Source organism: Durio zibethinus, chromosome 27, assembly GCF_047325235.1.
Source record: "Durio zibethinus cultivar Kanyao isolate XHJ-2024 chromosome 27, ASM4732523v1, whole genome shotgun sequence".
In the NCBI taxonomy this organism is placed as follows: Eukaryota; Viridiplantae; Streptophyta; class Magnoliopsida; order Malvales; family Malvaceae; genus Durio; species Durio zibethinus.
Genome location: NC_143188.1, coordinates 11,628,474 through 11,653,275, shown reverse-complemented (window position 1 = coordinate 11,653,275; position 24,802 = coordinate 11,628,474). Strand labels below are relative to the sequence as shown.

General features: G+C 29.3%; 1 protein-coding gene and 1 pseudogene across 6 annotated transcripts; both read right to left on the bottom strand.

The window, feature by feature from the left end:
- Positions 1–4,209: 4,209 nt before the first annotated feature.
- Positions 4,210–5,920, bottom strand: LOC149510931 (protein SHORT-ROOT pseudogene; annotated as a pseudogene). The gene has a single exon (XR_016334633.1). The product of XR_016334633.1 is annotated as a protein SHORT-ROOT pseudogene (transcript).
- A 5,995-nt stretch (positions 5,921–11,915) lies between these two features.
- Positions 11,916–21,218, bottom strand: LOC111279695 (RNA-binding ASCH domain protein). Of its 5 annotated transcripts, XR_016334884.1 has the most exons (13): positions 20,944–21,214; positions 20,516–20,703; positions 20,377–20,437; positions 20,244–20,292; positions 19,915–19,969; positions 19,753–19,840; positions 18,886–19,004; positions 17,372–17,497; positions 16,823–16,916; positions 16,241–16,395; positions 15,871–15,973; positions 12,540–12,669; positions 11,916–12,251 (listed from the first exon to the last, which is right to left on the bottom strand). XR_016334884.1 is itself a non-coding variant. In XM_022866699.2 (12 exons), the coding sequence occupies exons 1-11, from the start codon at positions 21,089–21,091 to the stop codon at positions 15,914–15,916; spliced, it is 1,143 nt and encodes a 380-aa protein (XP_022722434.2). In that variant the 5' UTR covers positions 21,092–21,214; the 3' UTR covers positions 12,301–12,669; positions 15,871–15,913. The 5 variants fall into 5 exon arrangements, 2 of the variants coding, with proteins under 2 accessions (XP_022722434.2, XP_022722435.2); XR_016334885.1 differs by lacking the exon at positions 11,916–12,251 and having other exon boundaries at positions 12,301–12,669; positions 16,241–16,626; positions 16,792–16,916; positions 20,944–21,218; XR_016334886.1 differs by lacking the exon at positions 11,916–12,251 and having other exon boundaries at positions 12,301–12,669; positions 16,792–16,916; positions 20,944–21,217.
- Between the last annotated feature and the right edge of the window lie 3,584 nt (positions 21,219–24,802).

Below are 24,802 nucleotides of genomic sequence, written 5' to 3'. Positions count from 1 at the left end.
TCAAGAAAAACTTATTCATCCTCATTAACTCCTAAAACTGACTCTTCTTCCTTGTTGTTCTTCCTCAATTTTTGTTTTCTTCTAGCTTGTTTTAACTGAGGATTTCCAATCTTGTTGTCTACAATATCATTGAGTGGCTTTTTGTAGATACAAGAACATGGATATTCATGAAATTCTCTCATGAACCATCTCTAACTAAGTTACAGGAAAATTAGTGGCTTATATATTTAGCATTTTTTATATCTTTGGATTTTTGTTTTGTTAAATTTTGTTGGTTTTTATGTTTGATTTACAAAGTTGTAAAGTAAAATCTCATGATTATCATTTTAAGTTTGTAGTTTTTATCTTTTTTTTTTTTTTTGGTTATTTATAAAATATTTTTATTTTTTAGTTATTAAATATAACTATTTTGCAATCATTTTATTTTTTATGGTAAAAATACAAATTTACCCTTATTTTTTTGTCAATTAAGGACATCACTCTATTTTAAAAGCATGTGTATTACTTTACAGTGACGAAAATCCTATTTTGGACTAGCTTGAAAATGTTTAATCCTATATTGAATCAAATTAAATATGATATCTTTAATTGAGCAAATGTCCAAACATTAGATCCTAAATGAGTATTTAGCCTTTTTTAAATGATGTTTATAAAATTCTCAATTAAAAACGAATTAAATAAAAATAAAAAAAAAATTTAAAAAGTTCTTTTATATAAATTAGGTATACAAAATTTTGAAAAATTTTGTAGTAACTTTTGATACATTTTTAGAAAGATTCTTTTACTAAAAATTTTGATAAAGTTTCCACCATTGAATTTTTGCATTAATGATATTTTTAATAATTTTTTTATATATTATTGATCTTTTTATTAAATCCTATTAATTTATAAGTTTTGATTTTCAAAAACAATATTTTTACAATTGTTTTTAATGAAGAGCTTCACAAGTTTCATTTAAAAGGCTCTACTTAAGTCTTATCTTTGGGACTCATAGTTTTAGATTCAATTCTCACTTTATCTTTTTTCTTTAGTTTTATACTTAGTTTATCATTAACTAATTAGTTTGATTATTTTTTTTTTCTTTCTATTGAATGTACTGATCATTAATAATGTTATGTTGAGGATTACTTGACTACAATTATATATACATATTTCTCATTTTAAAAATAATCTACCAAAAAAAAAAAATCTTCCATTCATGTACAAATATTAACTAATACAACTTCAAATTTTATTTAGGTCATGTTATAAATAATTGCTTTACTTATATAAACTATATATATAGTAATTTTCACAAAGGCGAATTATGAAGGTGAATTAGAAAAAGAATATAAGGAGTGTGGTGTTAATTGTGAAGATATTTTAGATCATCTTGATTATTTAGGTAGGAAAAATCTAAAACGTCACAAAATCAAGAAAAAAAAATAGAAAAACTACAAATGGAATATGAAGAAGGTTTTAAATATTCCATTGTGTATTCATGATCCCCTTTGATTCTTGAAAAAGATAATAGCATTTTGGATAATGATATTTGACAGATAAATTCTTTGCATAGAGAAGCGGCTATCAAAACTTAAAAGTTTGAGAAATGTCTCGGGTTATTGTTTACTGGTGATGAAAAAATTATTATTGACAAAATGATGGAAATGGAACAGAAAGATCTAGATGATAATGCTAACAGTTAGTTTTTATAGTTGTCACTTGATGGTTTTATGTCTTATGATGATGTAGTTGATTCTATCATCCTTTGGTTATTGCTCACTATATATCTTTGAATCCCTAAGTACATTTTTTTTTTTGCTTTCTATGATTAGTTATTTATATTTTCTTCCAAAACTCAAGTGTGGTGGACTTTTTCATTATTGGTCATATTTTAGATTCTTGTTTGTATTTTGATCGCTTTTGAGATATGGAAAGGTGCTTTTTTTTTTTTATTTACATTTAGATGATCTTTGATACTCAAATGGGTTTGAATTGATACTTTGAATTTTGTCTTTGCTAGTCTTGGCTAAGTTTGTAACCTTATGGTTGCTTTAATAAATTTTAGCTTAAAAAATGTAATTTTCATAAGGTTTTGATACCATATCAAAGAATTGCTTACCCTTAGGGGCGTTTGGTTTTGGGGAATCCATGCATTTTCTCTCAGAATTTTACTAGTGGGTATTTGATTTCAACATTTGGTTCAAGATAATTTAATTATAGGGAAAAGTGACAGATTCCCAACAGTACCCAAAGTCTCAGAATAAAAAACCCACCTATTCCTGTGGTATTCTAGGATTTTGAGAGAGGGAGAAGTTGCATTATTTTCAAATTTAACCTAAATAAAAAAATTATGAAATAGCCATTACCATTTTGAAAAGCACATTTTGAAGTGATTGCAAGTCAATTGTAGGTTTCTGCTACTAAAAATAATTTTTTTATATTGCAATTTATGACGTTTAGCATGAAAAACACATTGAATAATCATGTTTAATTTTTTAGAGGATTATTTAAGATATTTTTAGCTAGAAAATATTGTAAATAATCCCTTACAAAAATTGAATGAGATTATTTAAAATGTTTTTTAGCCAAAAATATCTTAAATAATTTCTTAAAAAATTGAACATGATTATTTAAAGCCTTTTTAGCCAGAAAACTAATTAAATAATCTCTTATAAAAAAATTGACCAAGATTATTTAAGGCGTTTTTGGCTAGAAAACACCTTAATAGTCATCTCCAGTTCAATTTTTTGTAGATGATTATTTAAGACGTTTTCTGACAAAAAATTATTTTAAATAATCTCCTAAAAAATTGATTAGTATTATTTAAGGTGTTTTCTAGTAAAAAAATGTCTTAAATAATCCCCTAAAAAAATCTTATAAGTAATTCCAAAAATAAGTGCTAAAGGAAAGGGTGGAATCTACAATCTTATGGTTAATAGTCATATGTTCTAACCAACTGAGCTATTCCAAATTTTTTATATTTTATCTCTTAAATCTTATAAGTAATGAAAGGGATTATTTAAGGTATTTTTAGTAAATAATACCTTAAATAATACCTTTCAAAAAATTAAAGAGTATTATTTAAGACTTTTTTTGACCAAAAACACCTTAAATAATAATCTTAAAAAATGCCTTAAATAATTTCTTTTAAAAAAATATTGAAGATTATTTAAGGTGTTTCTCAACCAGAAATGTCTTAAATAATATCCAATATTTTTTTTATTGATGATATATCATAACGCCTTAAATAATCTTTCCTTAAATAATCTTTAATATTTTTTTATTGATGATATTTTAAAAATTAAAACAACAATTAAATAAAATATTTGTTTTCTTTTGCTGTTAAAGGCATCATTTGTCATTTTGATATTTATTATTAATAAAAGCTAATAAAAAATTACCATCATATATATCAAAGAGATTATAGTAATTATTCAAGAATTAATATATATGGATTCCTCTTAACCAAACAAGTGGATCTGAACATAAAATGCCCTAAAAATGAAAGAAAACCTCGAGTATTACACTGTTTCAGAGATCACACTTTCTTTCAGAATCTAAGATTCTGTGAACCAAATGCCCTTTTAATCTCTCCTCCTTTGGGTTTCCCTCCCATCTCTCTCTTTTCTCTCACAACAAAAGAAAAAGAAATAAGAGCAAGTGGAGAATTAAGGCTATATTTGATATAGAAGATAAATTTTTTTTTAATTTAATAATTGAAATTTATAATAATATGTAATATTTTCTTTTCATCTTTTCTGTCTAGCAGAATGTAAAATTGACATGAATTCAAGGAAATTGAATCAATAAGCGAATATAGAATTAAAGAAAGATATATTTTTTGGTTCTTTAAAAACTTAAGGGTAAATAATATGCCGTATTCAACAATCTAAAAAATAATAGTTACAGGTTATGCATTTGAAATAATTTTACGAAGAGGTCATGGACCAAAGAATTAAAGAAATATTATTTGTGCATATCGATGCCAATTGTTTTTTATACTAACAAACCTTCTATAAAAAGAAATTTGGAATGAATGATAGATATTCTCCATATTATTTTTAGCTTTTAACGCAAACATATATATTACATACTTTTTGTTTAAAAAATTCTGAGATAGGGATGAAGAAAATAAGGAAATTGATACAGGGAGCAATTCAAATTGGAATTTGGAATACTGCTGGGGATAATTGTCATAGAGTTGACAGAAGCACAAATGCAAACACCTTCAAACAAAAATAATGATCTAAAGAAGAAAAAGAAACATCACAAATTCCAAAGCATAAAGCTGGAAAAAAAAAGTGGACATTAATTAAAATACAAGCATGCAAATATATTTATGAATGAGAAAAAGATATGAAAAGTGATAAACTCCATCTGCATGTTTTCAGTGCTTCCAAACGTGCATAAATGCAGTGTGAAAGATTCACTTTTTCAGAACATCGAATCTATGGTTGTAATTTTGGCCAAATTTTTAGGGTTTCCATGCTGATGCCCATACTACAGACTCCTCTTTCCATGTTAAGTAAAGTCCTGATTCATCCTGATATGGTTGCGTATATGTCCATCCGGTTCTGTACCTTTTTAGTAATGCCTTGACATCATCGACAACGTCGTCGCTAAATCCAACTGGTGAAAAAGCCTCCTTCAGCCTGTCAGACCATTGGCTGCCTCTCTCCCTTCTCTCACACTCTCCTCCACTGTTTTGGTCATCGTCGCAAGCCAAAACCCTAACTATACTCCTTGAGCACTCCCTCTCGAGCATCAGCTTCTCATTGCTGGTTGGGACAAAACTTTCCTCAAGCATCTCAAAGTACAATGTATAAAATCTTAGGCATTCTTCAAAGCAACTGACAAAGTCAAATCGGGTGCTTGAAAAATCAGCTTCTTCCTCGACAACTGTCACGACTTTAGGCCCAAGGGATTGGAACATCTGGATCACAGCTCCTCTTTCCTCGACTGCAACTCTTCTCATGGCCCCGATGCAATTCACCACGATAGCTTCATCCTCGAGAACACCGAGGGCCTCCTTTGTGAGTTCACCCAAGTGATTTAGCCCACTTATTACGTTAAACTCGAATGGTACACCCATTAACCTGGCAAATTTCTCCATTCGCTGGCTTATTTCCTTCATGACCGATCTTACAATATTAGCAGTTACCACGACGGTGAGCTTTAAGTGTGGTGTCTCATCGTTTCTTGTAGCCAAAGCTTCTAGCAAAGTAGGCCATTGGGTGCAAAGGGTATTGCTTATATCGATGATGTGAAGTTTGGTTTCCCCATCTAAGGCCTCCAAAATTGCACCATTGGCAGCTACATGACCAAAGGTTGTCCATGGACTTACCTCTTGGAACTTAAGGATTAACTTCCTGGCTGAATCAAAGCAGTGGCCCTTTTCTGCCACCGAAGTTAGGGTTTTGTAGCATCGTTGCCCTGATTCAGTGGCCTTACAAAACAGTGCTTGCAAGAAATATGATGCTAGTTTCTGATCACAGTCTCCATAGGGTGAAGAAAGCTCGTTTAACATCCAAAGAAGGTGATGGATTTTGGTAGAATCCTTGTCGGAGATGGCTCTAGCACATTCCCTTAGAAGCCTTGAGGCCCATTTGTTACCCGTGGCACAAGGCTCACCACCGCCGGCGGAGTAATCCGATGAACGGCTGGTTGATGTGTGGCTATTTTGGGGCTGATGATGATTGTTGGTGGTGGTGCTGTTTTGCATGTCTACTGCTACTGATGACCATTGCTCTAGCTGATCCACTGGTTGGAGAGGAAGAATTGTGTGGCCGCTCCTCTTTTTTGAGTGAAGAGAGTTATCATATCGTCCATGACTTGGGGATGCCCCCTTTGACTCCTTAGGCACCTTTGCAGAACTCAATTTCATTTGAGTTCAGAAATGGCCAAGTACAAAGCTTTGATTTAGGAATGCCCATATATTATATTTGGGGTCGTTGTCATACCATATATAATTTATTACCATATGTATTTGCTTGAATATCATATAAAATAATAATTATAATAATATAAACAAATATTAAGAGTTAAGCTATAGTTCTCAGCAATTATATGATTTTCCTATGCAACTTTCCAAGTACAAATTATAACCCTACATATAACTAACATAGTAAATTATTAATAATATAATTATGGTGTCAAATGTTCTTGTATGGCTTCTAGTGTTTGTTTTCTTATTGTTTGAATAAACTATGCATTGGCATGAATGAGAGGATTACAAAGAATTAATGTTGGACAACTATATAATGTCATAATTATGGCTGAAATGAAAATATAGCACTGTTTTAAACAACAAAACATTTAAAACAAGGTTCCAAGACCCACAATGTGGTCAAAACAGAAAAAGAGAAGCATTTATTATTGGCTCTGAATTAAAAGAAAAAAAGAAAACTGCCTTTAGAAGAATTTATGTATATATATATATATATATATATATAGCTAGGCCATGGGGTCTTGTACTCTTGTTTCCAGAAACAAGATTTTCTTCAATTCAAAGCTAGTCCAATTATTTATTAAAACAACATTGACAGAGTTTAAATATATATCTATATATGTATGTATGTATGTATGTATGTATGTATGTATGTATGTGTAAGATAACAAACTTATTTAGATATATATCTTCCGATGACGAATGTAATTAATAAGCGAACTTAAATCATCAAACTATGATTTTCTCACTATTTTACCAACTTGAGTCTTGATTATGGCTAAGCCATCTTAGGTTTAGATGTTTAATTTCTTTGGTAATTATAATTATATGCCTAGCTAGTTAATTAATTAAATATGCTATGCTTTTTGTCACCTGTGGTAACATAGAATTTCTAATGCAATCAGGATTTGCCTATGTATTGGATCAAGATGATGTCATCATATATAGATATTAACATTGGGGTTGGCAAGGAATAAACCATTGAAATATAATACGTCTATGGAATCCCCAATTCCCAATAGGAACTGCATAATGCTAAAAGAAAGCTAACAAACAATATATTTTATTTTGCTAATAACAACGAAGAGATGATGATAAAGACAATAGTACTTGATGTAGACAAGATTATTGTCACTTTAATCTCATTGGATTTTACCTAAATTTAGCTATATTTCAGCTTTACTATAGTTTATACTACAAGCACTCCCACATGTTTAGATCAATTTTTGCCTAATTATTATTTATAGGAAAATTTTCATTATGTGATACTGTGATGAAAATGCATGGTGGGAAGTTTTGGTTAGAAGGTATCTATAAAATATTTTTCCAAAGGACATCCTAAAAGAGAGAAATTGAACTTCTTTCCAAAATTGAATTTTGAAGACATGGATTTAAGAGATGAAAAAAATCACTATCTTTTATTATGTGTAGTTGAAAATCATATATACCAAAATGGAAAAACATAATTAAAATATGATCTTGTAGAGTGCTGCTATTTGTACATTAATTTTTCTTAATATATTTTAAAATTTTAACATTTAATGAAATTATTTAAATACTCATTAGTTAATTACCCTTTTTTCTTTTACATTTTATTTTAGAAATTTAATTTTTGAAAACTCTTTAAAGTTTTTGAAAATATATGTCCGAAAGTTCTTAAAAACTTTCGGATATCTATTTTCGAAAACTTTTAAGAACTTCCAAAAATTTATTTTCAAAAATTTTGAATTGCAACCAAACATTTTAACATAAAATCTTATGAAATTAAATACAAAATCAAACAAAAAAGTAAAATAAACAAATGATTTGCCTTTAATTTTATGCTTTTTAACTTCAAATTGGTGAAATTTTCTTTGAATTTGGCTTGATTGAAGCTTAAAATCCTTTAGGTTTTGGGTTGGAAAGAGAGAAAAAATGAAGTGTGAGGAGAGAGAATGTTTGTTTCTGATAAATTTGTATTTTAGATTTGAAGTGTATTGAGTAAAAGATTGAGTGTTAATAATAGGAAGGTGTAAAGAAAAAAAGTTTGGATACAAATAGCACCACTCAAACTTATATCTTGAATCAAATTAAACTTGTTCAAGGGATAGATCAAATCATGTTTGATAAGCTTCTTAAAGGATTGGGCTCGGTTCCTTAAGTTTAAGAGATTCAAAATTTTCAATACATACATATATACATATATATATATATTAAAATATTAAAAATTTTAATAATTTAATATTTTAAAATTAAAATTAAATTAAAAATTATTTTTATTAATAAATTAATATTTTAAATTCTATCAGGCTCGAAAATCCCTATCCAAACCCAATTTGTGGACAAATCTAAATCAAATTGATGGTTTATCTTTACTTTTTAATTTTAAAGCAAAATTAGTATGCACGTATGTATATATATATATATATATATTTATTTATTTATTTACTCACATATGACATAGTAAATAACAATTATGTGAGCACTTTTTTTTTTTTTTGAATATTCGAATAATAGGAGATTATAATTAACATTTTTCAACTGAAAATTATGTACATAATAATTCTAAATAAACGTTTGAACTAAGAAATATGCAGTGCAATCTATATACTTGGGTAACCATAATTACTAGCTGCTTTTAATCTACAATAATCACTTTCCCTGTCCAAAACATCTTCAACATGTAGATATTTTCTTGTCAATTCAAACCTTCTCACAACTGTTAAAATTCTTGACTTAGTCCAAAATATCGCTTACGATTACTAGTTTCAAGTGGCACCTCCTTGTCACAAATCATGATCATAAGCAATTAATAATTTAGTATTTGGGATTTAAAAAAATTAAGTTTGGGAAGATTAAATTATGATTAATATTAAATTATGATTAATCATTTGTCTAATACTCTATGTTCACATTTAAACGGAAATCTTAAACTCTATTTGATTTAAGAAAATATTTCTGTTTTTTTTTTTTATTTTCATTTTTTAAAAAATAGTTTTTAGTTTCTGTTTTTTGTTTTCTACAAAATGTATTTGGTAAATGAAAATATTTTTTTTTAAAAATGTAAAAATAAGAAAATAAATGAAATATTCAATGATATTGTTATTAATAGTATTTAATTATAAATATAAAAATATTTATTAATTAATGATATTAAAAAGTGTTTAAATATAGTAACTTACAAAATATTAAAAAAAATTAATGTATATCTCTTGTTTTCATAAATAAAAACATCTTTCGTTTTTTTTTTTCATATTTCAACCCATTTTTCAAAAAATTATTTTCATTTTTAATTATCAAATACGTTTTCACTCATATTTTTTATTTTTTCAAGAAAATGAAAACAGAAAATGACCCTATTTTTTAAAACCAAACACTACCTTAGCTTCTCATATATTAAAGCAACTCTATAACAAATAAAAAATAAAGGAATTAACCAAAAAATTAACAAGGTATTATTATTATTATTATTATAGCCAACTTTGAAATAATAATGTTAGGCGAGAGACTTGTTAGCTTTAACAACTGAGTGATCAAAACAATAATAATTTAATAAACGTTGGTGATTAAATTATTTTTCAAAATTAAATGATCGAAACAAAAAATATTGAAAAATTGAATAATTAAAAGGTAATTTACTTTTAAAAGTTAATAAGTTTGTTTTTGTCAAAGTAAACAACTTCAAGTTCAAATTTTTACACATTAATTTCACATGCATAATCCTTGTAAGAGAATATCATATATCTTGCTTTAATCTAGGAGAAGAAACCTTTCCATTTCCAATTTCCAAATTTACTTGGAGATTGAGAAAAGTTGATACAAAAAAATTCTTGTTTATTATATTAAGCCAAAAAAAAAAAATTATCTAGCCTAATTTTGGTTGGATACAAGGATGTAGTCGATGTATGAGATAAAAGCAGTTACCTTCATTAAATAAATTTGAAATTTAAATTTTAATATTTGAAATCGATTTTTTTATTTTTTTATTAAAAAATCATTTTTATAAAATAAATTTTTCCCAAGATTTATAATTCTAGCAATAGCTACTTAATTAATTCCAAGTCTTGAAATTACAGTCATTTATTCCAAAATTTTAATATAATGAATGATCTGATTAATAATATTTCTTAATTAATTATCTTAGTTATTAAGGTTTTATATGCAGATATATAAATGATAAAAAAAAAATATTGGTTTGGAATTAGGTGAACAAACCAAAATTAAATGGAATCAAAATGAAGCTTATTCTTTACTAATGATTAGACAAAAAGACAAGGTTAGGGGTCCTGTTTTTCCCAACCAATCATTGGAGAGCTGTCTTTGCCTCTGACTCCTTTCTTAAATTTTTTATTGTTTTTTTTTTTTTTTTTTAAATAATGGCGATGATTTTTATGTCCGTTCCCTTCATGTGGTCCTATATTTTGTAGCCTTATTTGTCTATGTCTATGTTTCTCATACATCATTTTATTTTTTTATTTCTAAAAGCATTAAAATTTTTATATAAAAATTATAATTTAAAATAAAATAAATTACAAATATTAAAATTTAAAATTTAAAATTTATTTTTTATTATAAAATTAAATTTCTTGATGATGATTGTCTTTCCCTTATTTATATTTTATCCATGTTAAATTAAACATTTATGGTTTATTCTTTTTTGAAATATATTAACAAACATCGTCATAAAACCCTTTTATTTTTGTACTTGAATATTTGATTCAATGATACATACGTACATATATTTTTAAAAAATTGGGTTTGAATCTCGTTTTTTTTTTTTTATGCTTCATATTTTTCTTTCTTCAATTGTAAATTTAACCACCAATATAATGATTTTTTTAAACACATAATATAAAAAAAAACTAAAAATAAAAAATATATTAATCTTTTTGCGAAGTCAATTTTTATGCCTTTATTAATTAATCATTAAGTCAAAAATTGGACAAATAGCATTATTCTTATTGAAAAATATGTAGAAAAAAAATTGAAAAGAGGTCCTACAAGGATAATTTTGCCAATCATAAATTAATAATCACCATACCTTTTTTATAAAGAGAAATCATTCAGATTGCATCTACCGACCACAACCAGAGACATTTCCAGGAGACATGAAATAAAGCAAATGCCTTCATTGGTTAATTTACATATCAGGGAAAAAAAAGTCATGGAAAACTATACGTGTGTGTTTCTTTCCTTTTTGCTATTTCTTTTTTTCTTTCCCATGTTCTGTTCATTTTTGTTCATTTTCCTTTTTTTCTTTTTTAATTTTATAAAAGGATTATAGATAGTGATTTGGGCACTGAAAAAGGTTTTAGATAATTCCTATGGAATGGAATTTAAATTAAAAAAATACATTTAAATTATTACATTGATCGAGTAAAAGTTGAATTCGAATCTTATTTGTTTTTTTAGTTTGAACATAAAATTTCGATCTGTATAAAAGTGATCGCATAAATAATTCTCTTTATTTTTTTAAAGGTGGAATACAAAAAATTTGATAGATAAGGACTGCGTTAGGTCACATTCATCCTATGATAAACAACAACAGAAAACAACCACAAGCAAAAGGATCAAAGTTATGAGTCAATCAAAAGGTTTTAAAAAAATATTAGAGGTGAAGGTGATTGTAATAATTTTATGATGTGTGGGATTGGAAAACTCAACACATGACATGTTCCAAGAAAAGTAGAAAAGTGGTACACCTTCAAGGGCTTGATGTTTACATCCCTCCACAAACTCTAACACATAATTTCAAAACAATAAAATGCAATAAAATAAGGCAAATTGCCTGTATTTCTCTTTTGGTAAGTTCATCAAAGATTTCAAAGAATAAAGTGCAAGAAAAGCATTGCAATGTGCTCTGGTACTGAAATTGATTCCAAATTTGAGGGTTTCGAATTACGTCAAAGGTTTTCGTATTCCAAAAAAAAAAAAAAATACTAATATATAGTGAATAAGCAAAATAATATTGTGGTAAGTAAAGGAAAAGAGTAGAGTTACCAGCAATGAAATAATGTAAATCAATAGATCTTGGATTCAAGTTAAACTTACTGTTTACATATGAATGTATTGTTCCAACTTTGTGTCAGAGATCTAAGCCTTTTGTTCATCCTAGGGGTGTCAGATATCCACCGCTTGCAGGTGTTATTTGAAGAAAATTCATGAATAAAGTGGGAGATGTGGTATGCAAGCAAGGTATTGGTTTCTGCCCAAATTACAGGAAAGAATAGAAAGCTAAACCCATCATGACAAAATCATACCATGAGAAAGTTTTACAGGCAGAACATGTTGCTATGCACAACTTGATTACTCATTGGATAACTCCAGAATCCAGAAGACAAACCTGTGACATCCAACAACTTTTAGATTAGCTGGACATAAGAATGTGGTGCTTGTCAGAACCAGACTCATAAATATAACAAATACTGATGTTTTTGTTATAGTTAAACCCACAACAAAATTCCAATCAAATAGTTAATTAAGTATGCCAGCCGATGTTCATTTTTCTTCAGTACAAAAGAAGTCGTAGTCTGAAGATTAAGGGGTTACAGCCGCTGAGATTTGAATCTCAAATCTGCTAGATACCACCTCTTAAGACATGGACCAACTGAGTTAGGTCTTGGGTTCATACACATTCAATATTGTGATTAAATTTGTCATAGAAAGAATCACCAAAGGGATGAACTAGGATTCAGGGGTCCATTCTATTAATCCAGTCCATCCTTCTTCAAGTTCCTGAAATAATAATCCTTCTGGATTTCCTGCACAATCACAGTGAGACAAATTGAGTGTTAAAACATATGCAAGAAGCATTAATTTGTGCTTTTAGAAAAAGCCAACAAATATGATTTATAGTATACAGGAGGTAAGACAGAATAGGGTCAATAGAATTAGTAAAAGAGCTTCATAGAAATGAAGGTGAATACTAATATCAGATGCTGGGATGTTCAAGTAATTTTACGGTTCAATAATTAACAAAAGTGGGGAGGAAGCATACAGTATCCTAGCTCATGCATGTGTTCAAGGATACTTAAAAAGCTAAAATCTTAACATCAGTTATCCTTAAGACAATTCCATACACTAAATGTGCATGATAGAGAAATTGATTGAGATGACTCAATTCAGAGATTGCTTTGAAGCATGGGGCCAAAGAACCAACTTGTTTACTATAGTCAGCACTTTTCCACCTAGGGGCAGTTTGATGCAATCTCATCACAACTAAATCCATGTGAAAGCTCTCGTAATGAAGTGGCCGACAAATATACACACTTAGCTGTCATCATCATTGCCATTACCAATCCAAATTTGTCAGCATCAGCTGCAAAGTTTATCGTCTATCGAGTTCTTTTTCTTCACAACCATCTTTCCCTTTCAACTTATGAGTTGTACATTTTGCAACACTGGATATAAGCAACTCACAAATTTATATTACTCTTAGGCACTGCCACCACGCTACCATTTCCCAGTGGCTCACCTTAAGAATCATCCACTCCTCCACCCGCTAAACCCTCTACCACCTCGTTTCTCTCCCCCCGGCCCAGAAAAAGAAAAAAAAGGATCCTGATAATGTCTCCATGAAACAGGATATGTAACATTATTGATCTCTTTGAGAAAAAAGGAGACAACAACAAAGAACTGCCCTCCTACATGTGTATCATACAAATAAAAAAAACAAAAAGTAGAAAACAAGAAGTAGAGACCAAAAACCAAAAAAGTAATATAACTCAATGGTAACTCAATGGATAAAGTTCAACAAGTCTAATTCTCAAAAGAAAAAGTTCAACAAGTCCGGGAAATGCAGGAAGAAACGAGAATTAGCAAAGGAGAGTGATAAAAATGGAAAGTAAAATGCCCAAAATTCCATTTTAATCTCATATATTAGCAACTCTATTCTTTCAAAGGTACTATCATTCCTTCCACACCACATAAATCACAATGACAAAGATGTACTGCCTTACAATCATGACTCATCCGAGTTTAGCTTTCTAGCTTGTGCCTTTGCTACAAGCAAACATTTCATGGCAAGAAACCATATTATTATAAGAACTAGATCAATATTAGCCAACACACAAGGGTCACAATCACCAGCATTCCAGCAATATCAAGGCACTCTACCAACCAAAATTAGAACTCCATAACTGCATTCATTATGAATCTTATAGAATACCACTCTTCTGCCATCACGCCATACTCAAAAGCAGATACGAATCTTATCTTATCCTATACACTATTAAGACCAGAAAAGCATACATTCACTCTTAGCATTATGAAAATAAACATATCTTATCTTATCCTATTCAGTATTAAGACCAGAAAAGCATAAATTCATGATTAGAATTATGAAAATAAACATATTCATGGAAACCAAAATTTTTTATGCACCCAACAGTGTGTATGAGATGAATTTAGTCCAACATGTTGAAGGGGCTCCGCAAAAACCAAGTCAAAATCATACATATGCACAAACGTAAATTCACTAGTATAAGAACTTTTTTATTCATAACAATCTCCCTCTTCAGAATCTTATCCCCAACTTTTGAAAACTCAATCCCAGAAGAAATAGGTTAACCACAGTGATATGGAAAAGGATATCCTCTATAAGAAAAAATAAGAATGGTAATCAACATTACCCCAAGAACCTAGTTTCATTATTATCTTATACACAACTAAGAAAAAGAATAATAATTTGATTTTCGATAAAGGTAATTGCAATATAGGTCAGTGAACTAAAAGCCTGTCCAAAACCAGAACATGACAAAAGAAATCCTGCTCCTAGTTACCCAATCTATTAGAAGGAAATCTAAAATGAGCTACATCCCACTCATATAAATAAGCAATATTTGATTCATGTTGAGGTTTACCCAACCAAACTGGTGTGGCTATAAAGATTACGAAATGTATTTTTGCAATTTCACATCTATGACATAGTCATAGAAACATTAATCTAAACTCTGAACCATAATTCTAAAACCCAGCGTGGCCCTGCAGCCACCAAACTGGGTAGGTTTAATTTTGAAATGCTCACACAGATGATACTACCAAGACACATTAACCTGGCAACTTTTAGACAACTAGACAGGCTTTTCCTAGGGTCAACCAGGTTTTTTTATTGTTTTAATGGGAAAAATTCTTAAATGTTGTTGCTGGCTTTCAACCTTGGTCTCCAAAGAGATAACTGGTACCTCCATCATTGCTTCATTACAAATTTTGGTAACAAATATAAAAAAGATAAAATTCAAACATACTTTTACATATATTCTTAATATTATTATAATATGTGTAATGACTAGATACTAAAGTCTACAGGACTAAACTGTCATATAATAAGTCCTTTCTTCAGTATTATGCATCAAACTTTTATTTGTAACCATATTTTCTAGCTCAAATATCCATTATATATAGTATATATACACACACACACACAAAAATTACACTAATAACCCTGTCACAAAAGTTTCATATTTGGTTCAAGTTTAATAAGTATGGTTCAAACCAAAAAAGAAAAGAAAGAGAAAATGACAATGAAAAAAGACAAAAGAAAAAAGAACTAGAAGCAACTGTTAGGTTAAAAACTGTGATATCAAAAACCATAGTGAAAAGCCATGAACTTCAATTTTCAATCCATTTGGCATTGTGTTAGCCCAGGTCACTATTTTATAACTCCATGGCAATGCCAAACTTAGACTCAATAAAAAGCTCTTCAAAGGCGAAAAGAATTACTCTTTTTTCAGGGAACAAAAGAAAGAGAATAGAAATGAAACAACCAGGAAATAAAAGGAGAACAAACATAGAGAAAAAGAAGGTTCAAGACATTGTATTATGCAAGTGATTAATAGGTAGCTAAAGAGGGAAGAAACATGAATTCATTTGTGGTTGTGAGAACTGGGACATATAATCAGTGATTCACATTTTGTGAAACTGAAGTTCACAAAGTGGGGTAGTAATTAAATGGAAGGGGATACCTTGTAGATTGTGGAAGCCAGTGCAAACATCTTCAAAGTCAAGTCAATGCTTCCATCCCTTCAAGTGACCATCATCCATGTATGGTTCTAGAAATCCAATGAACTGAAATAACAGAAACTTAAATGGTCAAAATCCAATGATCTGATAGTGGTTGTAGAAAATGTTAAAAACTATATAGTTTAGGAGGTTAAATATTAAAGTGAAATATCTTCAAGCAAAGCCAAATTTATGTCTTCTAAAAGAATGGCATCAAGTTGCTTTAGCAGTATGTACAACCAGTTAACATATATATAAATGGATCCCTACCATACATACATCCAATATGCATACATGCATACCATAACTATGCTTTTAATGATAAATGTTTACCTTAGTTCCATCCTTCGACCAGCGTGCACCGTACCCTTCATCAACCCTTATCTCAAAGACAGCACCATGTGGTTGAACAATATACACATTCAACCAGCTAGAGTTAGTGATCAAATCAGTAATGACACCCATTGCAAGATTATTTTTATTTGAGTCTGGAGAGATGGAAATAGGACAGCACCGATTAGATGGTCAGTCACCAAAGAAACAATGAAGCTCCATGTGTGTATGTGCAATACTCAACATAGACCATTTATGCATCCCAAAAACAATAAAGTTTTGTAGTATTGGAAAGGTCCAACTTTGCACTACGAGGCGAATCCATTAACTAATATGATTATCCTCTTCTCCATTCTAATTGATGCCCATATCTAATGAAGATGCACCTATGTTCAAATGTACACACAAGAAACTTCATGATTAAGTTCAAGGATCTCTTCAAACAAAGAAATCATCAAAATCTAACTTCAAACAATTCTATAGTCAATGTTAATGACACACACACACATAAAACAAAAACAAATAAAATAGAGAAAAAAGTCTTTAAGCACCACGATGACAAGTTGAATCCACATAACCCACCACTTCCATTTAAATTACCCCAGTACTTATTGCTACTTCGATCAGCATGCTTAGCCAAGGCCCTAGCTCCATGAGTCAAGGCACTGCCTTCGACCTAGAGAGCACAAAAGAAGAAAAAGCATAATAAAGTCAGACAATATATTAACAGCAAGAATGTGACACCTGGGTAGACTAAAATGTTTTGCTTCACTGGTCAAAGACCAGAAGTTGAATCACTAATAAAGAAAGAAGGAACAGCCGAACATACATTTATCTAGTAGTTCTTGCTCATGTATAGTGTGAGAAAAATAAGAAAAAACTCTTCTCACTGCACCACCCAGACTATGACAGTTCTTTGCATTTTAATGACAAACACCCTTTTTATAAGGAAAAAGATAGCTTTTGAATCAACATATCCAAGCCTTCTCATTTCTTTTTTTTTTTTATTTGAATCATGCATAATAATTGTGACATGTTCAGATGAGAAAATAAAAGAAAGTCCAATGTAAGGAAAAACCTTAGGGTAAAGAAGAAGAAAGGGAAAAGAGCCTTCTCAAGTCATTATCTTACATCTGGATTATATGGCAACGTAAATGATGAGAGAAGTATTGATTTTGGTGGGGGGAGTGCAGCAGAAATTGTTCCAGTAGTATGTGCTAGACCCAGAAGACTTTGGACACCTTCATAACTCAGTTCCTGGATTAAAACATTGAACTTTTAAACATTCACTTAGGCACTTACAGAATACATCACTTTTATTGGGCATGTAACTGGTATGGACTTTATATTATAGGTTATATGGGAGTCTAGGAGGTAGTGCATATGCAGACAAATATAAAGTAATAACATTAATACTGATCTCATAAGAAGTGAAACGACATGTGTTAATCTGGACCTAACTCCATATATGAATGGCAATGGAATTGATCCCTCTGCCAACATGATTTAAAATTTGAAACAGGAAGAAATAGACACATGCAGACAGAAATAACTTTATAACAAATTCAACCCTTACAAAAGCTAAAAGCATAAAGAGAATGTATGACGTAAATATAGACCCATAAAAAGCACGTGGTGGATTCCTTTTATTCACTGTCAGCAAGGAAATAACTACATTTTATGTTGAGCAATCTGTTTATGTGGCCAACTAATAAAGTAGACATCGTCATATATAGTCAATTCAAGATGTTTCAATTGGTACAATGATAAATCTCTATTACTCCAAAATTCCTTTTCTCTTATGCATATGGCCAGTAACCTTGCTGCCGTTATGGCTTGATACAATAGCTAAATTGAGTTCCTGAAATACTTTAAAATGCAGCTCATACAACCATGTTATGATCTTGCTTAGATATAAGATGGAGCATATTTCTAAGTATAAAAATTACCATTCACCAGAAAAAAGGATCTCAACTCCTGTTCCAAAAAATATATATATTTAACCATTTTTCCTCGTTAGCAATTCTGATGAATTGAGTCCATTTATAAATAAATGATAACAGAGATTCCAAAATTTCTTCACTTTCTGGGTATATATATATATATCATGCACTCTTAAATATATGTAAAAGTTTCTGATCATGCTGCAAGATTCTATTGAGATGGGATACAGCCAATAAAAGTAATGTCAGTTCTTGAATTTCAATAGTTTCTAGGAAACTGTTGTCTCTTCCATTTACTTCTTTCTTTCTACTGCAATATTAGGTATTTAGGTTGTACTCTCACATGAAACAACAGTCTCATCTTTGTAATCATGACTGATGGTGACAACATGCAGTTCTAGAAACTATCCTGTTAAGCATTCCCTTCACATACTCAATGTTATAGGGTATTGTTTTTCATTTTCATAGAAACAATAAAGGAGGCTACCACAATGACACTCATTACAGTATAATAGTCAAGTTCCCAGTAAAGTATTTGGAATTGCATCAGAATCCAAGGGTTTTGAAACTCATTAAATATGACAGGAACCCAACCAAACTTGCACGAAGCAACTAAACAGAAAATTTCCATTGGGAAATATCAGATTAATTTATTAAACATGAAAAAACCTACAACTCAAACAAATACAGTAAGCAACTCACAGAGAGTAAGCTGGCCAACAAGATAGAAGGCTGCGCCACCAAATTAGAAACACAGATTGCAAGGACACCATTAGACCTTTCTTTCTCTTCTGTATAAAATTTCCTATATATTTGCACACCTACAAAAGCATGAAAAAATTACCACAAAAGAATTAGCAAAACATTTAGAAGCAGGACTGTAAATACCCATCATATTCCTTTCAACGCGTCTCCGGTTTGACTTAATCAAACAATTATAAGATAGCTAAGCATAAATGAAGATAAGTCCCAAAAACCTGCCTCATTTAGAATGAATTTGGATTTCAAAGTCTTAAAACTAAATGATTAATGATTAATGTAACTAAGCACAAGGAGGTCCATATGATTAACGATTTATAAAAAAAAAAAAAAAAAGGAAGTAGGAGGCTAAGTGGCACATAAAAATGCATGGTTATCAGTTATGGATTCAACACTTTACCAACCTCCTATGCTTATTATGTCAAATCATTTGTTAACTTTTGTTGACATTCCTCTATACTCTACACTTTTTACAAAGTTTCTGAGAAAAGAAAAGTTAGGATTTCTGAGATTTCTCAGTTAAATCAGATTTTATTAATAGATATATTAACAGATTTGATGGTCTAATGACTTATAATTTTCAATCCACTCTCAAAGAACCACATGGAGCCAAATGAACCAGAATCCAATCTTTTAACAACATCATTATAATAATTATACGGTGATAATAATCCTCATTCAAAACGTGGTAATAAGTTCCCTCATACCATATACAGCCTTCAAAACTTATGACAAAGTAATCCATGTTATCCCCATTTTAAGAGAGATACAATTCAAGGCCAATCATGGGTTAACATCAATTGCCATTACCTTCTTCAGTGGATTTAACTCCAGGAAGGACTTCAGAAAGACGTTCAGCTTCTAACATCTTAGAAAATGTAGCATAACGATGAACATCCTGAAAATTGAGAAAATTAGAAATTCCCAACTCAGAACAAGAACATGGAATGTAAGGCATAAGCATTAGATCACCTGAACTCCAAGCACCAGACATTTATTAAAAAGGATCACAGAACCTGTTTCAATACTAAAATAAATAAATAATTAATTAATATATGAATAAATAAAAAGAAGTCACTTATCAAAAGGAAAAGAATTCAAAATCAATTAGGTTTCCATGAAGACACCAGGGAACAAATAATGAAAAAAAAGGGGAAGGGGGGCAGTCAATTGAATAGGTTGTCCTTAAGTAACAAAGGATCTTAAAATTGAATAGGTTGCCCAACAAAAATCAATTTGTACAGAACAAGTTTAAAAAATAGGAGCCGAAGAAAAAGAAATAACAGTCATGCAAGACATACTTATTGTATTCACCAACTGCACACCTTCCTTCAATTGTCTTCAAGCCATCTGCAAGGAATGTCAAGTTTCAATTGCTGAGATAATGACAAAGGAATAAGGGCATTGGTAAAGAATAAAAACAACCAAAAATACCTCTTAACATTGAAAAGAATGGTTCTTGAACATGAAATTCAAAGTCTATATCATTCATAATCTATCAAGAAAACAAATTATTAGTCATAAACCTAAAAAAAAAAAAAAGAAATAACTGCATTAACAACAACAAACTAACTTTAATCAACGCAAGTCCCTTATTCGAAACCAACTTATTCCACTCTTCTTTCTGTTTCGCAGAAATTTCATTGCGCATTAACACTGAATTGCCTTGTCTACAGCAAATGAACCCGGAAACCATGGATTGGTGCAAAGCCAATGCCAAATGCTTGTATAAAGGGTATGAAGGAACTCCCTTCAAAATATCTGCACGATTCCAGTGTGAGAAAAAAAAAAAAAAAACAATTATGCTTCTATCAAATGGGTAAAAATTGCTACAATAACCAATCCTCAAACAATCAATATTCAAAATTTTTTGTGTGGGCACAATTTTTAGCGTTTCTCTTCTTTTCTTTTTGGCCCTTTTTCTTGGAACAACCAAAAGGTGGAAATTAACAGAGAAAGTTAAGAATAAGAAATCAAAATTTTAGGTTTGGGTAGTCTAACCTGGATTAGGATCGTCGGTGTGGGAACCGATTAGAAGGTTGGAGCAGAATTCAGGGGAGAGGCGTAGTTCAAAATTGAGGGATTTGTTGACGTGGGATTGGAGAGTGAACTTCGTTAGTTCTTCTATACATTCTCCTAATCTCTTCATATCTCTCTATTTCTTAATTTAAGTTCTTCCACTTCTTTTTTTTAATTATTATTATGAAAATTTTCCATTTTGTTTGCTGAGATGAGCTCCCTTGTTTCAAATTAAGCAGTAACCAAATGTATTGGGGATTTTTTTTTTCTTACTTTAACAAATAAATACTTTTCCCGAACTTCGCATTTATTTTTTTTAATTTCTCAAAAGACTGTCTATTTTCAAAATAAATTTTTAATCTTGCCCTTTATTGAAATATGAAGATTTCATTCTTCTTACACTATTCTGTGACATAATTTCAGTTTTTTTTCGTACTACTATTTTTTTTTTATATTTTCTATTTTAATCCATGTTTGCAACTCGACGAGCTAAAAATATTTTATCTGGGTAATTCTATTCACCAAATGGAACACCAAATTTAATTGAACTCCTGGAAAGATTAAAACTTAGACATTGCACAAGTTTGATTAAGGTTCGTCGATCTATAGTCATCATTTGCAAATCTGAATTTACTAAGCTGTAAGAGCTTGAGGAAACTTGCAGATAACTTGATAATTTTAAATTCAAATACGATGATACAATACGAAAAAAAAAAAAAAAAATAAAAATTGTATATAAATTTAGTAAAAATAAAAAATATATATTATATTTAATACATGAATATAAAAGTATTCAAATTTTCATCGGACAATATTTATACTTTTAAGATATCATAAAATTATCAACCTTAATAGTTACTCAAAACTTAATACTTTGATGTTTCTATTGAGATATGAAATAGAGTTATTGTGAAGAAATATGGCATCCAACTTTACCAGCTGACTAGTTTTATTAAATACTATATGATTGAATATTAATATGTTTCAGTATCTGGCTAGTAAAATTTTAATTTTTATGATAGTGAAAGAGCTTTTGGTGGGAGTTAGTGTTTTGTTTTCATGTTTTTATTTATTTATTTTCATTGTTTTCTATTTAAAGACCTTCAAAGCAAAGCATTACACATCACTCCATAGGTATCCACACACAAATCCAACATAAAAAGCATTTAACAAAACATCTCCAACATCTTGGTTAGAGTCTTTTGTTGCACAAACTTCATAGATTGTATGACATGTGTGTGGCCATGGTGCTGAATAAGTTCTTCTCAATTTCAGTATATTTTACATGTTGTAACTTTTGATAATTAGTTACAGCATTCAAAGCCAAGGAAACAAAATATATTCCTAGTAGTTATACCAAGCAATTCTCTTAACATGGAGTATTAGACAACAAAAAGTTCATGTCTCCTTATCTTGTATTTGACTTTTATTTGGAATGTAGTAGAGAAGTAACTAGTACCAAGGGGAGTTCTTATGGAATAGATCTAACAAGATATTCTTGATTTAAAAGGCTTATAACACCCTCACATGTCAACCCCTGAAATCAAACATAATTTAGTACAACACTGAAAAAGTAGAAGAAGGACACAACTATGTTAACACACTTTACAACATTCCTAGCCCACATATAAGCTATTGCAGCAGACATACTACAATTTCTATAGTGTATAGAAAGCTTATTTATTCTATAGCAGATGGACACTACAAGTCCTAATGTTTATTTTCAACTAAAGTAGGGCTTTCATGTATGTAATCTACATGCATTCATGATGTCAGTGAGATGCACAATATTTGCAAAGCTTTTCCTCATTAAACACTTTTAAATGTAGACAAACCAATATTTTGTACATCAACTATGCTCTCTTAACAACATTAAAATGACCAAATTTGTTATAACCAAAAACTCCACAATTAAAATATATTTCAAAATCTTTTTAAAGCTAAGTTAGCTCAATTCATTTTCAGTTATGATATTATTTTGAGGCAAAGGTTGTAGTTTTCATTTTGGATTGCTTACATTTGAAGCTTTTTAGTTTGAATACTTAATATAACTTTTGCCTCTTTGTGATTTTTTTTATTTGTTGATGAGCTTTATTTTGCTAGAAAGAATTTTTCCTTAAATATAAGGCAGATAATTTCACATAATTGTAAAGTTATAAGCATGAATCAAAATAAGACAAAGTTAGCTCACTCACGGATAGCATTCTGGCTAACGAAAGATAGGGTTGAGTAGCCACTTTTGTAACATAAATTGCAATAACACCATTGGTCATTTCTTTATCTTATAAGTAAAACTTTTTGTAAACTTTTATGCTAAAAAAAGCAACAATTTGCATGATGTCCAAGTGTTTAAATGATTTTGGGAACCACTAGAAAAATTTAGAAAACAAAATGAATGAGTCACCATCAATCTTTTTTACCATTAATCTTTTTTGGTTAGGTGTGATTGGCCACCTATTAAAACTTATCTTTTTAATAAATTAATTAAAATTTATTAAAAATATAATTTTTGGATCTGAAAAAATAATTTAGGTTCGAGAGTCGGTTACATGTAAAGAATGATTAATATCCTCACAACACCTATTTAAAACGATATCAATTAATTATATATTATCTTTTAATATTGACTAACATGGTCTTAATTATTTAAAGATTTATTTTCCTAGTATCTTTAAAAACATATTTTAATTTTTAGTAAGCTTGAAAAATAAATAAGAACCTTATATTGAAAAATTCTTAAAAATATTTCAATACTTTGATATTATTAAAACGAACCATCTCACCTAAAGAATTTTTAAGAATTACTATTTGAAAATCTAAAAAATCCTATCATCGCTGGTTTAGATTTACTTCCATAAACTATTTATAAAAAAAATGAGAAATCTTTATTAAAAATTAATCTAAATGCTCTAATACATTGATGATATTTTAAATAAATTTTTTTGCTTAAAGATTCATAAAGAATCACTACTCAGATTTCTTTAGAATCTTATCCTTAGAGACTTTTCATTTTGCTTTTAAAAATTATTAAAAGTTATGTAATAGTTACCTACAAATATATTTATTTCCTAAAAACACTCTTATTTATTAAGAAAAACTGTTCAAAGAAAATAATTAAGAAACAAAAATTTTTCTTATTAAAATGAAACTTCTAAAAATTCCAATATTTTGATAATTTTTAGAAGATTTTTCTTGCCTAAGAAATTCTCAAAAATCACTACTTGGACTTCTCAGAGTTTCATCATCGAAAAATTTTATTTCATTTAAAATTATGTAATGCAAACAATAAAATATAACATGTACATGAAAAATATATATTACTTAATATTATATGCACACGAAAAATATATATTACTTAATATTATGATTATTATTGTTATATTACTTTTTCTTTTTAACGTAAAACTAAAGTGCAAATAAAATAAATTGGATTAATAACAATAATAATAATTTATGACATGAAAGATTAGATTGCATGAAATTAAACTAAGCAAAAAAAATTCAAACAATAAATAAATGATAATGTATAAGATTTAAACTCAAATTAAATTTAAATAAAAAATATGTATGAGGTGTACATGAAATACCATTGTATTAGGTTATTTAATAATAACCTATTACCCATTGTCAGCCTATGTGAAGCTTATAGCCAAATAAAAAATAGATGGTGGGGCCAGAATAATGGCTTAACTTTTACTTTCTATCTTCTATCCATTGAAAAGCCACCGTTTTAGGGAAATTATGAAATAAAGATTTAAGCTTTCCTCTTTATAGACTGTATACATATTAGAAAAAATGTGGAAGAAAGTTTAAACCTCTAGCCGTATACTCTATTACTAAC

Coding starts and splice junctions, on each gene's coding strand:
- LOC111279695 (XM_022866699.2), bottom strand. CDS start 21,091: ATGAAGAGATTAGGAGAATGTATAGAAGAACTAACGAAGTTCACTCTC. Junction 19,841..19,914: donor GTCTGGTGCTTGGAGTTCAG/GTGATCTAATGC, acceptor CTCAATTTTCAG/GATGTTCATCGTTATGCTAC. Junction 16,917..17,371: donor CGTTGCCATATAATCCAGAT/GTAAGATAATGA, acceptor TGTGCTCTCTAG/GTCGAAGGCAGTGCCTTGAC.